Below are 19,973 nucleotides of genomic sequence, written 5' to 3' on the forward strand. Positions count from 1 at the left end.
CACAAGAACATGTACATTTAATTGAAGGTTATGACATGCACCCAATAACTACTTCAAATCATGTGCTAATAATTAAAAATAAAAACACAGAGCAATGAAATAAAAATGAGACACTGGCGCTTTCCAACCTATCTGTTGAAAACAGAGGAATTTAAGGACTAGGTAGTAGAGATTATTCAGGAGCTATTGGAGAGGATAAAAATTTCTTCTGAAAATACAGCTAGGGAGTGGGATAAAATCAAGGTGGAGTTCAAAAATAGGGTGGAAATAAAAAAGGGAGATATGGTTAGGAAGTAACAAGAATTATTTAGAGGGACTGACAAATGTTAAAGTATTGCAGAATAAGGGGAATCTCAGAGAAAGAAGAGGATCAATTGCAGAATGCTAAGCAGAAAATAGCAGATTACCTCAATAATATGCACTAGTTTAGAAAGATTGCTGTTAAGCAACTGTTTTTTTGATAACACTAGAGCAGAAAAAAGTTTAGCACAATGACTCTGACAACAGAAAGTATAAAGGTTGGTCATCAAGCTTAGGGAACCTACAAGGAATGTAACAAGAGATCTTTCAGAGGTATTAGAAATATTTCAGAAATTCTACGAAAGTCTGCCTAAAGCAGAGAAATATGCATACCTCTCAACTGTACAGATTTTTGCAGAATGTCCAGATTTTTGCCTCATATTTTTTGGTCCATTCCTAAAAATCTGTGATTTTCTGACAATTCACTGAGGATTTAAGTCATTAAATATTGACAGAGATTTGAGTTTCATAATCTATATCCTTCAGAAAATACATGTTAATGCAAAACCTATTATTCCATCAACTTTCTAAGTTTGTAAGAGCTATATTAAAAACCTGTCCCTATTTCTAGCCCTTTGCCCGCCCCCCTCATTTTAGGCTTTGTCCAGATTTCTTGCTCCAAGAGGATGAGAGGTATGGAAATATGGACATCAAGAAAAGACATACATGGAAATGTTTATGGAATAATTCAATATGCCAAGGTTAGAGGTAGATGAGGCTCAATTACCAACGGTTAGGATAGGGTGAGATGAGATAAAACTGTGATGTATAACCAATCTACAGGAAAGTCCCCAGGAATAGATGGTATCCCTGTGGAAGTTTGGATGCTAGGAGGGAAAAATCTGAAAGATCTGGAAGGTTTTGTTTACCAGTATTTTAAGACGAGAAGTACCAACATGCTGGAAGAAAGCAGTGGTAGCTGTGATACCCAACGAGGGTAAAGATCCATCGGACCCAGCTTCATACAGGCCCATTTCAATACTAAACCATGATTATAAATTGTGTCTATAATGGCTAAAAGAATGACAATGGTAATGGCAAAATTGATAGATACGGATCAATGTGGTTTTGAGGAGGGAGGCAAACATGTGACATTAATAGAACACTGATGATCCAGAGGGAAGCAGAATGTAACAAAATACCATAGTTGTTGGTGGGTCCAGATGCGGAAAAAGCATTTGACAGAGTAAGCTGGTACTTTATGAGTAGCGCAATGGAAGCATTTGCATTTCCTGAAAAAAATAAAAGGTTTATTAGGAGGATATACAAGGGATCGGAGGTGAAAATTAAAGTGGATGGAGTCCTTTCTGATAATTTCTGCTTTGGTAGAGGAAGCAGGCAGGTCCCTCTTTCCCCTTTCTTGTTTGCATTATATTTAGAACCACTGGCAAAGAAAATAAGGGACTCACAAATTCAAGGATATAATTGGTATGACAGTCAAGAAGAGCTGGCTCTATTGGCAGATATGTTATACCTGATAAAAAAAACAGAGAGACATAAAAGTGTTATGGAACATTTTATGACAGTTTCATATCTTTTCAGGATACAAAATGAATGAAGCTAAAACAAAGGCTATAGCGGCAAATTATGTACCCACACACAAATTGGTTCAGCAATATCCTTATTTATGGGGACATGATAAAATGAAGCATTTAGGAGTATGGATTAAAAATGATTCTGGTGTGGCAGCTAAGGATATGTGGGAAGAGACTAAACAAAAAAAACCTGAGAAAATTTGTTACATGGATATGAATAGTAAGATACAAGCAATCACAATGTTTTTAGTCCCTAAAGTCCATCATGCTATGATGTAATCTGTTTTAGACCTTCTACATTAAATCCTTCACTTCACAGGCACTCCATAATTTTAACTTCTACTTTACTAATCGTCTTTTCTACATTAAATCTTTGTGCTTTTTAGTCTTTTTATTGTGAAATTTTCCATATCTGGATGCCTTTGCCTGTATTTTTCTTCGAATATCTTTGAAACTGCCTTCTGCCTTTAGTTAACTTGGCTTTCTCCTTTGCATAAATATTGCATCATGTCAAATCTCTCTCTTTCTTTCCCATGTCCATATTTCTTTTTTATATTTTTCAAATACCTCTAGGTTTTGTTGTTTATATTTTCTCACTTCCTCAGAGGCTTCTTTTTCCAAAGAGATCAAAGTTTTTTGATCTGTACACTGTTTTTCAAAAATCAGTTGCATTAATGAAAGCAAATTTTTATTTGAAGCTTCTGACAGTTTTACCTGCAGAAGTATTTTTTTCTTTCCTCTAAGTTCTCTCTAAATCATTTTGTATATCTTGTGCCTGGAAATTATGGGCTTTTTACATAACAGTAACAATTTATAACTTCTTTCTTATCCTCAATAATCCACTCTGTCTTTATGGCCCCTTTTTGACCAATCAATTTTTGCCATTTTTATGGACTACTACTTCCTTCTACAACAAGGGGGGCCATCCTCCGCCTGAGCCTGGCCTGGCCCCATTGTAGGATTGTTTCCATATTTTGAGGATTCTACACTGTCATTTTTTCTAGTCCTGGCACCAGTGCACCTACCAGGATTGGGCACTTTTTTATCCTGGGTCTTGTGCACGCAGCTATCTTTTTTATTTTTGATTTACTTCTGTCCAATGATAAATGCTATATAAATAGTCTATATATCAGTGTTGCTTTGGTGAGATTTTGTGAAAAAAAGGGCTCACCTCGCGAAGGTACTCAGCAAGACTCGAGGATGAATTCAGTTTCAGCACAACTACACTCCTTTGCTTGCTGACTTTTCATCTCTCCATCCGGACCCCTAGGTGTGGGTTTCCCGTCCTGGGTGTGGGTTTTCTTCTGTCTCATCAGGCCCCAAGTTAGATTCCTCACTGACCACAGCCACAGAGTTGAGTCCTCAGCCGAATATTCCAAGCCAAGCCCTCCACCACCCTGTCTGAAACCAGTGCTCTGCCTCGAATAGCTGACACAGACACGCACACACACTGAGATTTGATTTTCACACACAGACACACACACACACACACACACACACACACACACACACACACACACACAGTGATTTGATTTTCAAGCCGCGGTGGTACAGTGGTAGCATTGTTGCCTCACAGTTAGAGGTTATCCTGTTCGATTTTCGGCTGGAGTGCCTTCTGTGTGGAGTCTGCATGTCCTCCCCGCAGTCGAGTGGCCTCCGAAAGACGTGCGTGAATGGGCGTGCCTTCGCTGAAGGTTGGGCGAAGGGCTAGCAACTCGGCACCATAAAAAAAAATCTACTGCCAATCATTAGCTGACCGGAGTTCTGCTGTGGCGATCCCTAACCGGGAAAAGCCGAAAAGACAAACAAAAGTCTTGTACACAGGTCAGGCATATTTTTATCAGCCAGAAAAAGTTGCGGACAGTAATTAATAAAGTGCTGAAGGACTTTACCTGGGAGAGGAGGATGGGAAGAGTTAAGTGGGATAAGATGATTCTTCCAGTAGAAGAGGGTGGAGTGGGATTACCCAATTTGAATGGGCATTTCAGAGGTACACAGTTAAGGCTCCTATACATAGCACAAGCAGAAAACTATAATTCAAAGTGGGAAGGGATGATGTTGAAACAGGGGGGAGCTCAAGAAACAAAGAGATACTGGGGTTTTGGATGCAGGCCTTTAAGAAGAATAAAAATCATACAGAACATTATACCCATAAAGTACCAGAAAGTATTCCAAGAACTAAGCCAACATGGGAATGGAGAAATGAGATTCTTCCCATAGGGATGACTGCAATTAGCGATACAGACAGTAGGCAAGAGGGGGCTGGAATTTATTGGAGAAAACTGGCAAAGGAACCAAGGTACTTGGAGCAAAAAACTAGAGAGGGAAAGATGACAGAATGGAAAGATGGCAATAATTTGGACTGCAGGTTAGAGACTACCTTTCCCACTAAGGACGGATATCAGCATAGAGGCAAAGAGAAAGAATTAAGGGGGGGTTCTAAATGAAATACCAGGACTGGTAGAGTTTTTAGTAGAATCTAAAACAAAGTCTGCCATTAAAAAAAGCATATAAAATGTTGCATGACTACTATAAGAATCAATCAGAGGAGGTTAGAAAGGATTGGGAAGAGAAACAGGATAAGCAATTAAAGAAATAATGAGAGGATATATGTAGGTCTCCCAAATATGCAACAAAATCTGTAAGATTTAGGATTTTTCTTTGGAAATGTTTACATAAATATGTTTATACTAAGTAGACTCCAGAGAATTTTTCCTCCAGTAGACAGCAAATGCTGGAGAAGTGATGGGGAAGAATGAAATAATTGGGAACATATTTCCTGGGAGTGCAGAGAGTTGGTGCACTTTAAGGATTCCATTTAGGATGCACGGTCAGAGATGATGGGTGGGCACACTGGAGTGCAGAGGGAGATGATTTTTTTCTGAGCTACGATACAAAATCAGAACTGCCTAGACACGGTAAGGCCTTGCTGTCTCTAATTAAAGTGGTTGCCATAAAAGCAATTACTAGAAAATCAAAATCAAAATCTAAACCAACTATATTAGAAGTAGAGAATACAGTAACAGAGATTAAACAACTGGTACTGAGATCTTTAGAAAAGGTAGAAGCAAACTACAAAGGAAAAAATGGGAATTGTGGGAACAATACATACAGAGGAGGAATGAGGTTTAAAAGAAGGCAGGACTTAAATGAGTTATGTAATGTTTGACTGAAAATGACTGAGTAGATTATAAATTATGTACATTTGTTCGCAACTAGGTGCGTGCAGTATGGTTTGTGATGTAAAATACTTGCAACTAGGATTGTTTTGGTGTTGTTTGTTTTCATTTACATAAAATGTATGATTGCTCATGTCATAAGTGATAGTTTAATAAAGATGCTTCTTGTTTAAAAAAAGGGGGGCAGGAATTGGATAATTTATGCAATGTTGCTTAATTACATGATGTATATCAATATATGTGAAGCGTAATGTTTGCTAACTAACTTAATACAGTTTGATTACCTTTATATAAATGTATGTGTGCCTCTGTCAAGTGATAATTCAATAAAGGTGTTAAAAACAATCCAACACCACTTGTAAGGGATGCTAGTAAAATGTTCACCAGTCCACAAAACATCAAAGAGAGAAGGATGGACTACTTTCAGCAGCTTCTGAAAAACAAATGACCACAAAAGCTATACTGTCCCATGCACAGCCTACAATGAAAAAGGAAAAGTCCATCCTAGAAGAAGAAAGTACAGCACTAAGGAAAATGAAGGGGTTGGATTCATAAAGGTTAGTATGAAGTGCACATTATGTGTACACACTGACGTTACTTTTCTGAATTCAATAATAGCCCTATCCACAATGCTTTTGCTGTCTCTTAATTTTAAAATCTTACTCAAATGTGTACACAGTATACCTTGTGGTAAGCTTTAAAAGTCTTTCCTAAGGGAAAGCAGCAGCCTCAGATGAGGTCACAACAGATATGATCAAACTGTTGGGTACGTTAGGGAAGAAACAGCTCCCGGGGATACTTAACAGCATAAAGGAGAAAAAAAGGGCATCTTAAATGATTGGAGAATAAGCATTTTATTGACAGCATACAACAAAGGAGATGCTCACAATTGTGGGAACACTACATTTAATTGGTGGACAGGGTGACAAACAGTACACAGTAGTATAAAGTTAAGATGGGAAGTTTTGATTCATATCAGGATCTAACACTACCAAGCTACCACCTGCATAGCAGCTAGAAATGAAGAAAGAGTCCAACTGGGCACTCCAAGACTTGCAGAAAGCATATGACAAAGGTCTAAAAAAGCAGATTTGGGGAGTCATGTGATGGTTTAAGTCCCTGAAACATTGACAGAATTAGTGCAGGTTATGTGCATGCACTCAATGACACAAGTATGAACAGTGCTTGGCCATACAGAGGAGTTACCAGTGGAAGTCTGTGTGCGTCAAGAGTTCAGCTTGGAGCCAACTGCTACCCATACCGGTGACAGACTACATCAGCACACAAAGGTAAGTGAAAACACATCAACCAAGTAGCTGTATGCAGATGATGTGGCATTACAAGCAGATGCTAGACAGGAATTTAAGTGAATGATAGAGGAGTGTAATGCAAAACTGAAGGCATGTGAGATGAAACTGAATACAGACAAGACAACTGTCATAGCAGCAAAAAATGAGAAATCAAAACATGCTGGAAACTGACAAAGTAAAATAGTGGGACAAGTTAACAGCTTCAAATAACTGGTAGGAGTGGTTCAGGACAAAGGAAATCTGAATGAGGAGGTCAAAGCTAAAATCAGAGAGGCTGCAGCCAACAGAGGGCCAAGGGTAGCGTGTGACAGAAGAATGCCAAAAAATCTGATAATCAAGGTGTACGGGTCTATATCATATAGTTGAAGCTTTAGTTAATTGAATACCTAAAGCTCAACACCTAAACAGCGAAAGCAGTAAACTGCGAAAGGCCACTTCCGCAAATTTTTTCATAGGGAAAAAAATTTGCTTGGCTGTTAGAGAAATCTGCCCTTTTCGCCACTGTACAGCAATCTAGGAGTTGGTATACTTAGTGGGGCAGCCCCCACATGATTAGTGTTTGAAAGGTTTTTTATTTCTTTTGTCCGGCCAAGCAAATTTTTTTTCCCTATGAAAAAATTTGCAGAACTGGCCGTTCTCTGTTTACAGCTTTCGCTGTTTAGGTGTCGAGCTTTAGGTATTCGATTACCTAAAGCTTCGACTATCTAATATAGACCCAGGTGTACAGAACAGTGATGAAACTATTACTTCTGTATGCCACAAGACCTGAACAGTGAAGGCAACGTAGTGAAGAAAGTTAGTTGTGTTGGAGATGAAGAGCCTGAGTCAGGTAGTAGGATGCAGACATCACAAGAGAAGCCAAAACAGCTCCAGCTGCAGAGACAGGTGCTGACTTTGTGGGAACATGGGTGAAATTCTTGGCTAGGCTTAGAAGGGCCTTCAGGCCAATAGCCTAATATTATCATATGAAAGTCAAAGAGAACAGATAACAGTGATAGGGGTGTATGTGTAGGAGAGCAGACTGTGATTTGGTGTAGATATGGGAAAGACGCAGAAGGCAAGAGGGAAATGAGTTCACACAGCAGAGAGATAGGAGAATTATATACAAGAAGACATGCAACAGTCAAGCATGACTTTTGAAGGTAGGAGTGTGGCACTGAATCGAAAAAGGAGGGCTGATGTGACACCCTGACCCCATGTAGAAAAAGGGGCAGATGATTTTTTTAAGACTTTGTCTAAATGTTGTCATATTCTACATCTACTATTTCTTGGAGCTCTTCTCCCCAGGCCTCCAGTGTAACCCAGTTTGACTTTCTCCATAATCAAAAGCAAATAAAATAAATACAAAAATTGTGAAACTGGAAGCCCTTGATTACAGATATGGATAGTAAAATACAGTTAAGATGTTTTCAGTCCCTTCAGTATTCTATGTAGGTCCTGGCATACTTTTATCAGATACCAGAGAAGTTGTGAAAGACAAACAGGTGAATGAATTTATCTCTGAGGGAAGAATTAAGAGGAATAAGAAGATTCTCCTCATAGAACAAGGTAGTTGAGGGGGTTACCTGATTTGAAGAGGTAATTTAAAGCTAGGCAGTTAAGCTGACATATGTAACTCAAGCAAAATGTTATAAATCCAGCTGTAAAATGCAGATGATGAAATGGGGAGGAGCTTGACAGAGACTAAGTTTTTGGATTCATGTCCTTAACAAAAGTAGTAACATACAAAAAATACTCATTAAGTGTGGCAGGAATTACTCCTATGAACTAATTTAGTATTGGAATGAAGAAATAATTTTGGTAAAATCTCCTTTGTCAGTATTAGTACATGAAATAAGCAAGAGGGACTGGTATTTACTGGTGGAAGTTGATCAAGAAACCAATACAGTGAGAGCACATAACTCTGTAGAGAAAGTAAGAGTGGGAATAAAGCTAAGCAGGAGTTTGGACTGCAAGTTAGAGACTGTCTTCCCCATTAGGGAGTCATAACAGATTATAGGCAAAAAGAAAGGGATTGGAGAGTGCTAAGTGGAAGACGAACTCTATACCAGTTACTAAAAAAGTGATTACTAGAAAGGTGCATAAAATATGGCATGATAAACATAAAAAACACTCTGAGGATGTTGGAAAGAATTGGGAAAACAGAAGAGAAATGTAATTGAAAAGGAACAATGGGAAGAAATCTAGTGTTCCCAAGTAAGCAAACCCAAGAAGATTTAGGCCATATGCATGGAAGTATTTACATTGTAATTTTTATATCTCAAGTTGATTTTGAAGGACATTTCCTTGGGTAGATGACAAATACTAGAGATGTAATGGGTAAGAGAAAGGTGACTGGAAACATTTTTGGGAAATGCAATGAGTTTGCAGATTTTAAAAATTCCTTGAGTACTTTAACAGAAATTTTGGGAGAACAAATGGCATTAACTAATGAAATTATTCTTTTGAGCTGGATGGGATATGGTACCTCAACTGCCTACACACAGTAAGGCTTTACCATGTTTAATGAAATTAGCTGCAAAACCATCAGTTCCCAGATCATGCAATGGATGATACAATCTCATCCATGTGTTAATGGTCCAACGCAGGACTCCTCCCATTAGTCCATATCTGGCACACTTCCCAAGAAATACAAAGGGTCACCCTCACAAAAAAAAATGTCCAAACTACATCATCTAGACCCTCACAATCTAAAACAGCAGCAGTTCAATGCAGATATACCTTCAGAGTCGAGCAGCTCATTTCATCATGAAGAACAAGCACAGCAATGATGAGAAGTGATCTAATTTCCAGCTCTTGCACAGCTGTGATCTCTTCCTTTCAATCAGTATCCAAAGCTCATGAATATAAGAATGAGTACACATACTGAAACTGAGTGCTTAGTCATAAGACAAAGCTACCGCAGTCTATTGGAAAGTCTACAATATTACCAGTGCTATTAATATCCCAATTCCATCTACCCTCATTCTTGAAAACTACCTAAATGATCCACTTGAAACTGCACCTTCCCCAGTCACCTGCAGTGAGCAATATGCTCTTTTTCCAGTGTGAACTGTAACGAAAAGCTGTGTACGTCCTACTTACCTCTAACAATAGATGTTCTAATTCCTCACTGCATTATTGGCATTTTGGGTTACCTGCCAAAGTAACCCAGTACTGGTCAGCTTTCAAAAGCTCAGAGACCCCCCCTGCTCTATTTCTGTGATGGCTGACTGGCTGAGCATATCTTGAGAGGGAAGCCTTAAGCTGTCACAAAGTGAGCACACATTCTTTTTCACTTCCACAAAGGAAGGGAGGAAAGTAACTGAATCCAGAATCATTTAGCAAGAGTAAATTTGCAGCCAATCACACCACCATATAAACACCAAAACCAACAGAAAATCAACAAGGGTAAAACCCACCTCAACTATGCATAATCTGTGACATGATAGCTGGATGCTGCCACTGAGGTAATGAGGAATTCTAAAATCTACAGGCAAGTATGACTTGAACACGGTACTACGTTTATCATTCCCAGTGCCTTGGTAGCATTTTGAGTACATTCCCCAGGATTACCCTACTTAAGAGGTGAAAGGATAAGGATCCACGGATGCCTGGAGACTGACCATAGCAAAGCCTGCTCTGGACCACAAAAAGGAATTCAGTTTGTGGTGCTTTGTGAAGATATGAACAGAGGACCAGACTGCTGCCTCTAGAATGCTTCTACAGTCCACTCCTCAATATGATATCAAAGAGGACAAGGTCCCAGTTGAGCGAGTCTTAATCTTCCCTGAAAGGCACTTGCCACACTGGGAGTAACAGAAAACAATAGCAGAGAACAACCATAGTCCTATAGTTTGCCTAGAATCAAGCTGACTTTTCTTAGCCCCTGTTTAGCAGACAAATAGCTGTTCAGCATTCCTGAAGGGCTTTGTTCTGACAAGATAGTACCTGAGCTGCGTGTATCCAAGGTATGTAGAATCTTTTCTCTCCAATTTCTGGATCAAGATAGAACACTGGGAGATTGATGGCTTGATTCAACATAAATTCAGAAAGAACTTTAGGCATGAATGACAGATCATTGTATAGTACAACCCTGTTCTTGTGAAAAAATCAGACAGGGCTGGCCCACCATGACAAGATGCAGCTCAGAGATTTGCCTTGCAAATATCAGCGCAATGAGTAAACCAATATTCCAAGTAATGACCTGTAAATCAGTCTGAGAGGCAGGTTCAAAAAGGAGACAAGGTCAGTTTTTCAAGACCAAAGTTGAGATCCCACGGTGGAGGAGGAATTTGTTTTTGAGGGTGGTCTCGTGCAACACTCCTTTCACAAACTGATGGCAAAACTAGACAAAAGAGGGTGATCCATGGACAGACAAGCTGAAGATGCACGTTAACAAACATATGAAAATCTCCAAGTAGCCCTCATAAATATTTCAAAACCCCAGGAGTCAAAACCCTTTTGGAACCTCTGTTACTGCCTAAGCATCACCTAGAAAAGATTTTCTAGTTGCAGGTTTGTTTTTTTTTTTTGTTTTTTTAATATCTCAAACACCAGCTGCATAGTGTCATGAAAGTAGCTAAAAGTATCAAAAAAAGAATCATCAGGCTGTCAGTTGTAACCGCTCTAATGTTATGTGAGCTGATCCAGTCTGTAAGGAAGCTTGTGAGAATTGCGGTTGGCCAATTCCGTTAAGAGAGAGAACCAACTTTGCCTGAACCAAAAAGGGGAAATCACAATGATCTTTGGTAATTCCTTACTAATCTTCAGAAGTACCTTGAGAATCACCAGAAATGGTGGAAAGAGGAATTATAAAATGACCGCCTTCCAAGCATGGCTGCAAGGATGTGTTGAACAGAATTTTTTTCAGCTGTCTGTTTTGAAAAGAAGCTAAGAGATCTACAGGAGTTCCCCACATATGGATCAAGTCCTGGAAGACCTCCACATGGAGCTTCCACTCGTGAAGGTCTGTCCAGGTTCTGCTTACTGTGCCTGGCACTTCTCTGACAGAACACATGATGCCCAAAGAGTCAGAGAATGCTGTACAGCCAGTTCCTATGCCATCACTGACAATGACACTGTACAACCTTGAACTCCTTGCCTGTTCTGGTACCATATCACGTTAGTGTTGTCTGTGACCACTAGAAGAGGATCCAGAGTCCATAAGTGATGAAGAACTTTTAAGGTGTGAATCACTGCCAACATCTTTTACGTGTGTGTTACTGTTGGCATTTCCAGATGAATCCACAAGCCTTGTACTTAAAACTTCTATGGACACTGCTCCCATGCAAAATCTCAGTTCATCTGGACAGATAGGACTGGGGTCTGAAGACAGAAAGGGAGTCCTGGATTCAGACATAGCTGATCCCTCCACCACCATAACTCCTGTTTGACAAATCCCTGTACTGGTACCTGCAAATGCAAGAGATGAAGGTGATGGGTCCAACAGTTCTTGAATTTTTCTCACATGTAGATATCACAATGATCACTATTGCCATGAGACCTAGAATTTTAAGGAACTCTCTTGCTGAGGCCACATTTGAGACAGAAATTCACACAATGCTCTGATAAGTCAGAACTTTGTCTTCTGGCAGGAATGCCATCGTTTTTACTCTACCCAGCCAACACCTCAGGAAAACAATTTAAGAGGGCAGGAGGAGGAACATTTGAAGGTTCAGTTTGAAGATCAAGTGGCAAAGGTGGGATGTGACCTTGTCCAAGGACTCCAAGTACCTGGAACCAGAATGTGCACAAATAAGCAAGTTGCCAAATGTAGATGCCTGGGGTTTAGCAATAGGTAACCACTGGGGCCAGACATTCAATGTGCAGTACATAACCCAAACGGTAATGCAGAAAGTTTACAATGTACAGATGTTTACAGTTTACAGATGCAACAAATATAATAAGAAAAAAAAAATTCCTGAAATTGGAAGCAAAATGAATGTGATAAGCTTCCTTGAGATCTAAAGTCACTATGAAACAGTGGCCCATAGGCAATGCTGTGACCAACTGTTAAGGTGAGCATTTTGAATTTTGGAACTTTTACAACCATGTTTGAAAGGGACACGTCTAGGACTACTCTCCAGACCTGCTCTTTTGGTAACAGATTCTGAAGTAAAATCCTTTGCCTTTGTATAAAACAGGCACTGGTTCTATGACCCGTGCTTCTACCTTGTGATGGAGCACTAGAGGAAATAGCTCTGTCTGATCTGGTGGGTGTAGTGGATTTCCCCTGAGCAGAGAGAGATTTTATCAATTGCCAAGTGTATTCTCTCAGAATTTTTCTCAGAACCCTTTTTTCTGTGCCTATTTGCAGCCAGGCTAGAAGGTCAAGAGAGAGCCTCTATATAAGGAGGAAAAGAAGAAAGGGTAAAAGGAGGGGTTGAGTGGTTCTTTGACTTGACATGATCATTTCTTTGCGGGTGGGTGGGTTGATCCTTTATCTACAAGGAACCCCTCTTGTTTGGTTTTGAAGAATTATCTTCCTGATATTTCCTCTTGGATACCTGACTACTGTTTGGCTGGAATTGTTGCTTGTTCTGTCTCCTGAAGGAAGACACCTTGTTTGGGGAGAACTTGGATACAAAAAACATCCTAGTTGCATATATTTAGACTCTATGATCACTTTAAGAATCTGTGGAATAGAGGGCCAAAATATCATTTCAGAACTTAAAAGGTATGTTCAAAATTTTGGCTTTTAATTCGTCACAGAAGTTCTGATTATGTAACCAAGTATTCCATTTTAATACAACAGAAAGAGACTATCTGCACAATCTAGCACACCTCTCAAAGCATATTTCAAAAGTGGAGTCAAACTTGAAAATTTCATTCACAGAAAATTTTTGCTCAGTAGTAAGGTTGTAACACAATCATCCAAACTAAGTACACTGAAAATATATTTCCAGAGTCTAAATATTTTAACATTCTAAAAGCTAGATTATCAGAAAACGATACCCTTTTCCCCTGAAGATTTAAACATTTAAATATTTTCCCTGTTTATCAGAGATTGCTGGATTAAATGAAGCCAAGTATTTTTTTTATAAGAGTAGTCAGCTAGGGAGACCACAGTTGGGTTTGCAGTTAAATGAGAGAGAGAGATCAGTCATTCTCTGAGCCTTTTTAGGGACTGTTAGAATAGATTCTAGTGTCCTGCAAGCAGTTTTACAAACATCTTACAAGGCTGATAAGAGAGGTGGAGAGCTACAGAATTTAGGCATCTTGTCCTCTAAGGTCATATAACCCATCTAACTCTAGTTTAGTTCCCAATGGCTCCAAAGCGAAACTATAACTAAATCTAACAATCTGAGGAAGAGTGAACCCTTGTTTGGATGTAATCTGAGGTTCTTCATCATCCACATCCTCTTCCCCTTTTCCTCATTTTCTACATGGGGTCGAGGTGTTGTGTCACTTGTTACCATCTCTCTCTATTCAATGCCACTCTCATCTTCTGCAACACTCCCGCCTGACTGTTGCAGGTGTTTTCTCACTCAATCCATCCACCTCTTTTGGCCCTTGTTTCCTCTTGCCTTCATGTATGTCCCAAATTATCTTCACCAGATTGTCTTTTGCTTTTCTGCACATGTGCCCAAACCACCGTAATTTGTTCTTTGATCTTTTCTGCAATTGGAACTACTTTGGCTTCTGCTCTTATATCCTTAATTTCATCTGTCCCACTGTGTGCAACCCAAACACCCATCTCAGGCACTTGGGCATCTCCATCACCTCTAGCTTCCCCAACTGCTCTGCCTTTACTGCCCACGTTTCTGTACCACATAGTACTGGTCACACCACTGTTTTGTACACCTTACTTTTCAGTTTCTTTGACATTCTTCTGTCATACACCACACCTGAAACTCTGTGCCAGTTGGCTGCACCTCTGATTCTAGCTTTGACTGCCTTATTCAGACTTCCCCTCTCCTGAGCCACACCTTCCAGAACAGAATGACAAGTATTTACCTTCTATCTCAAGTCTCAGCTTCTTCTGATTTCCTCTATTTGCTGCCATTACAATTGTCTTATCTGTACTCAGTTTCATTCCATGTGCCTTCAGTTTCACATTCCATTCCCCTATCCTTTGCTGAAATTCTCTCACACAGACTGCCTGCAATGCCACACTGTCTGCAAACAGCAACTTTGTTGATCTGTCTCCTCTGACCTGTTTGCTAATGTAATCCATCAGTATAAAACAGCAGTGGGCTCACAGCTGAACCACGATGTAAACCCAGTCCCACTGGTAACTCCTCTGTGAGGCCAAACACTGTTCATACTTGACACATTGGGTCCTTGAACATGACTTGCACCAATTCTACCAATGTTTCTGGGACTTCACACCACTGCAAGACTGCCCAAATCAGGTTCACCTTCCAAAACATAACAGTAACTGGACAACTGGATTTGATTGGGAGAGGGTATCAGTGTTGAGGCCCATCAAGCCAGGGAAAAGAATATAGACCAGAATAATAAACTGACAGTAATTGATAATGAATCACAATAAGCACTTGACGTTTCTAGTAACAAGTATGACCCCACACAACTAAACTCTAACCAACTGACCCTATTATCAAACAGTTTGAAATGTGTTTAGAATTCTTTTACAACTGACAGAAGTTAAAGAATTTCCAGTACAGAAAGTCTAAACAGCAAAGCAACCAATATATCAAATCAGTGTTAAAATTAGCGCCAGACTAAACTGCCATTAAATAATGTTGAATAGCAATTTAAACTACATTTTCTTGCCTGACAGTGTAAAATCTCCACAATACATTCAAATGACTTCAGAGATAAAATCACAACCCAAAGTTAAAAACACAAAAAGCAGAGCCATACATATACATGCTGAAAAATCAAAATTTTGCAACGTTTTCCTGTCAAAAGATGAAATTAAAGCAGAGCAACAGTAAAGACAGGAGTGATAAACTTGCAGTTCTGACTGCCACAGACAGCCCCTACTGTTTAACAGCATATACAAAAACCCTTGTGTGAAAGGAATACTGAAAGTTTCCTCAGAAATAAAAAAAACAAAAACATCGAAGAACGACAGAAGCCACATAAATACTGCTACAAGCAGAAATCTCACAGGAATTACTGTAAACACTAAAAATTAAATAATTTTGAAATAAAAACAGAAAGAGAATAATAATTTTATTAATAGAATGAGAAGGTGGAGGTCCCTAAATGGGGCTTATCTGAGCAGTAAGCCAGAAAGAAATTGGCACTGGATTCTGTGAGGAATCAGGCTGCTTTTTCTTTGGATGGTAGAAAAGACTGAACACTAACTTCTTGTGACAGTTGAAGGATTCAAACTCAGGATATGTTTAGCCAATCAAATGTCACATGAAGTGACAGGGAGTAGAGTCTGAGCTTTTTGAAAGCTATCCAGTACTCAGTAACCTTAAGCAGATAACCCAAAATGCCACTGAGGCAGTGGGAATGAACATCATCTGATGTGGAGATGCTGTTTTTCATCCCTGACATATTAAAGAACCAGCTTTGTGGCACACGTGAATAATGATCAAAAAGTCATGGGTTTGATTAGCAACAGTAAGAACCAAAATGAGGATAGACTGCAGTAAAACGGAAAACTCCCGACTACTTTTTACAGGCAAGAGTTGTTTGCAAATGCCTAGGGTACATACTCCTTCCTAGAATCTCCAGTGAAGACTGCAGGTCAGTTGAAGAAGCTAGCATGGCGGAAGGTGGTGACTTTATGAGTTTTTCTGGGATATGTGGAAGATAACACCCCCTCACTAAGGCAAGATTTCATGCAGCCACCTCAAAACATCTAATGGCTGAGTGAACTGCTAGGGTTAAGCAGAAAACAAATTTCACTGTAGATAGTAGCACCACTATCAAGACTTTACTTTCATCCTGAAAAGAAAGAATACAATATACAGCTTTTGATTCTAGATGATACTCAATGGTCAGGAGGGATTAGAGGAAGAAAAAGCAGCACAACAAACAGTTATTAAGCATGTCAGAGATCACAGTGATGACAGGCCAAGACAACTACAGCAACATCAGCAAATACAAAAAATGAAAGCCTCACTTTCTCAAAATGGACTGATTTACTTGTTTTAATAATCACTTATTGATTAGGCTAGACTAGCATACTTTCCAAACTGCAGCTGTGCTGTGATATTCAGGCAGGTTGTGAAAACTCTGAATGGGATGTGAAATGACAACACATCCTTGATAAAGCCCTATGGTCACCCTGAATATATTTTACTTTATGACAAGAAAGCCAACATAACTCTTGCTCCTCTAATACAGGGATACAATGATGTGCTGCAACAAGCCCCAGGGCTAAGATGCTTTAACAGCTACCACAAGGAGTGCACTACTAGTCATCCATAATACCCAAAACATATGTAGACCATACTGGCACACGCCTGTAGTCCCTGCAAGATCAATGACATATATCCATGACCAGAAAATAATGCACACTGCTTTTGTCTGAATCACATTACAACTACTCTCCAGAAACCTGTGTAGAATATGAACAGCCAAAGCATGTGTTTGAGGGAATTGAGTATGTGACAGTCTGTATGTATTAAGATGTACTGTGAACTTTGAATGAACTCTGAGCAATGAAAAAATACTGACAAACAAGACTCTGCTTGAAAGCAGGAAATTTGCCTTCTATGGAAGTGTATCCAATTTTCTTCTGCCTAGAGATATGATTATGTGAATTGTCTTATGTTTACGGATAAACCTTTTATTGGTTAATTGCCCTGTATAATGATCTAATTGGTTCATTTTATATTTTTGTACTGTCAGCAATATCACCAGTATATAAGCTTGTTTATTCCTTTGTTCTGGGAGTCTCCCTGGTGCTTTCCATGGGGCTCCCACACTTGTGTACTGTAGTTAATAAAAACCACTGAAAAAGAGAAAGAACTGTATTTGTCTTCATTTTCAAAGTAATATGTAACATAACACCTGGCATAGGTTTTCTAAGGAATGTTGAGAACTGTGAACCAAATGTGCGTTCCTCCCATGTCTCCATTTTTAAAAATGCTACCACCACCCCATTTTGACAAGTTAGAGTTACTGTCCCTCCTATGCCATATCAAAAAAGCAAATAACCATCAGATGCTCCAACAATGTGCAGCATCATCTGCATTTCTGACCATATCTCATATCTTTATGGAATTGTAATCACCAAAGTGACCTCATCTACAGAAAGGGACCCAGTAGTCTCACTAGTTGCTCTTGGCATTTCCTATTCTTCAAAGGAATGGAAGTCCCTCAGGTTCAGAACTATCTGTGCTCCTTCCACCTCCCAACCATGTTCTTACTTCATGTCAGCTTCACCACCACTGGTGAGAACAGTCTGAGCAATGACCTGAAACCTACTCTCAAAAGTCACCAGATGGCTTGTCAGAATTCCAGATGTTATCCAAAAGTCATTTTCCATTCCTCTGGCACAAACTTCTTCCATACGTAAGCCTTCCCTTCAGTGAGTGCTTTAGCTTCTATCATCTTGGTCTGCTAGTCAAATATATCCCCCACCTAATCACTGCAAGGAAGGCCTCTTTCCTTAAACATAAAGCTTCCTATATTACTTTTGTACATTAGTACTTCCAGGGATTACCATCAAGCCAAGTAATATCCACCTTTCCACTTCAGTATTTGAGGCAACAGCAAGGGACTTAAGTATTGAATATGGTTGATTTGGACTCCACATCCCCCGACACACAAGAAAAACTCTCCTGTAAGTGGAAGCTGAATTCATTCAAACAAGAATCATCTGCTAAGCATTTCCAAAACATCTTCACTACATAATTATGTCTCTGGCTCCATCCAGCTACCACATCTGCATTCTAATCTAAGCAAACTCCACTGAAGTGGCCTGGGATGCCACAAAATATTGCCCTCAAGTCTGATGTTGAGGAAAGAAAACTCAAATCACTGACCTTTGGTCAAGGGAGCTATACATTATCAGCAGCCTTTGATCATCACAGTAATCCAGTTACCAACCACCACCTGGGTTCTGAAGAGGCAAGCAATTACTCCAAGACACTCCTCTTCCCCAAACCTCCTTGTAAGTGGCTCAACATTCAAATGTAAGCAAACAAAGCTGAGAGCTTGCAGCTGTCCTCAAACTTAACTAGGGCCTACCCTGATAGAGCTCCACAGCATTAAACAGACCCTTCCGCCTACCCCAAATGACAACTCTATTTCAAGAACTAGTGCTGTTTATGCACAAGCTCTAGCTTCTTTCCTACCAGTGAAGTAATGTCTTGTGCCTCTACAGCTGGATTTCATTGCCAAGGGGCGAGTCTACCTACTCCTGCATGCCACCTGACAAGCAATATCCCAAACCTCAGCTGTCCTGATGTTATGTTTCAAATATCTGGTGTGCAAATTAAGTTAAAACTCGTGCTAAAGACAGTGTTACATCTGCAATATAGACATTAGTAAAGTGTTGCGTTAAAAAATGAAACAAAAAAGTAAACCAAAGCAGGTAGATAACGTTTCAATCAACAAAATTAGAAAGGAAACATTTTGTAGAAATGAAGCAACAATTTAGTCTTACTGTCAAAGCTGAATTAATTTACTTTCTGGAGTGACACTGCTTGATACTACTTGGCCCAAACTGAAATTAACTACCTACCTCTGCACACCCTTGGAGATCCCAGTTTTCTTATTAACTAGTCTTTCACTGCAGCAGTCCACCAATCTTTTCAAAGTATATAAACAGTCACGAAAAGTAGAGAAAAAGGGATAATGGCTCAGGATGCATAAAGAAGTTAGTGTGCTGTTCCGAGACCTCTGTCCACCTTTGATATTTCGCTTTCCCCGAGGAGAACGGTTAATATCTGGGGTGGATTCTGCACTTGGCATATGCAGTGAAGACCCGCTCTCTGAGCTTTCACTCCCAGTTTCCTCTTGTGCACTTGAGCTGTCCCCACCTTTTGCTGCTTTTTGACTGTCACGGCTGCGATGGCTGCTGCTACCTTCTGATTTGTCTTTAGGCACTCGTTTCTGAAACGAGCGATAAAAATTGACACAAATCCCATACCGGACAACACCCGTGTCTTTGTCTGTGAGTGTGAAAACAAATGAAGTGTCATCACGAAGGCTCATACGCTTCTGTCGCACACTTAAACAACCCTCTGGCTGACAGAAGAATACCACATCTGGCGGGAGAGGGAAGTCCACATGATCTTCTAGTGGATAACGGCGCAGTAGCTCTGGGGTCTGTGCTACGCTGTCACTGCTAGGATGCCTGTAAGAGTTGAAACAAAAACAGAAATGATACATGCAGTAAAATTTACTCCTATTCAAAGAAGTCTGATTTTGCTTTCCTTCATCAACATGCTATATTTTTTTCCTTTTTACCTTCCAGGTCCATTTTAATCCATTACAATCCTGCAAAACATGTCAAAAATTCTATTTTTGGAGTTTCTCTGGCCCAATTTACTTATGTATGAATACTAATACAATTTAAAACAAGGCAATACAAACATCCATGTCAATTTCGCCAAGCAACTGCTGCTCAAACCATACAAGGAGCTCAACATCTTAAAATGTCCAAAGCCTGAAATACCACCACCATACAAACATTCATTTACTCTTAAGTCCTCTGATACCTACCAGTAATATCACAGCATCTGCTGAGGTCACTGCTGTATATTCTGCTCTATCACTTCTAAACATTTTTG

General features: G+C 39.6%; 1 protein-coding gene across 1 annotated transcript in view; it reads right to left on the reverse strand.

The window, feature by feature from the left end:
- Nucleotides 1-19,973, reverse strand: part of MADD (MAP kinase activating death domain) — a 2,427,721-nt gene that overhangs the window by 1,809,137 nt on the left and 598,611 nt on the right. Inside the window, exon 4 of the mRNA XM_044082094.1 lies at nucleotides 18,923-19,537. Within this exon, the coding sequence (XP_043938029.1) occupies nucleotides 18,923-19,537 (615 nt within the window). The remainder of the gene's footprint in view (nucleotides 1-18,922; nucleotides 19,538-19,973) is intronic.

The sequence above is a fragment of the Protopterus annectens genome, chromosome 9.part0 (assembly GCF_019279795.1).
Source record: "Protopterus annectens isolate FY-2018-M chromosome 9.part0, PAN1.0, whole genome shotgun sequence".
Classification (NCBI taxonomy): Eukaryota; Metazoa; Chordata; order Ceratodontiformes; family Protopteridae; genus Protopterus; species Protopterus annectens.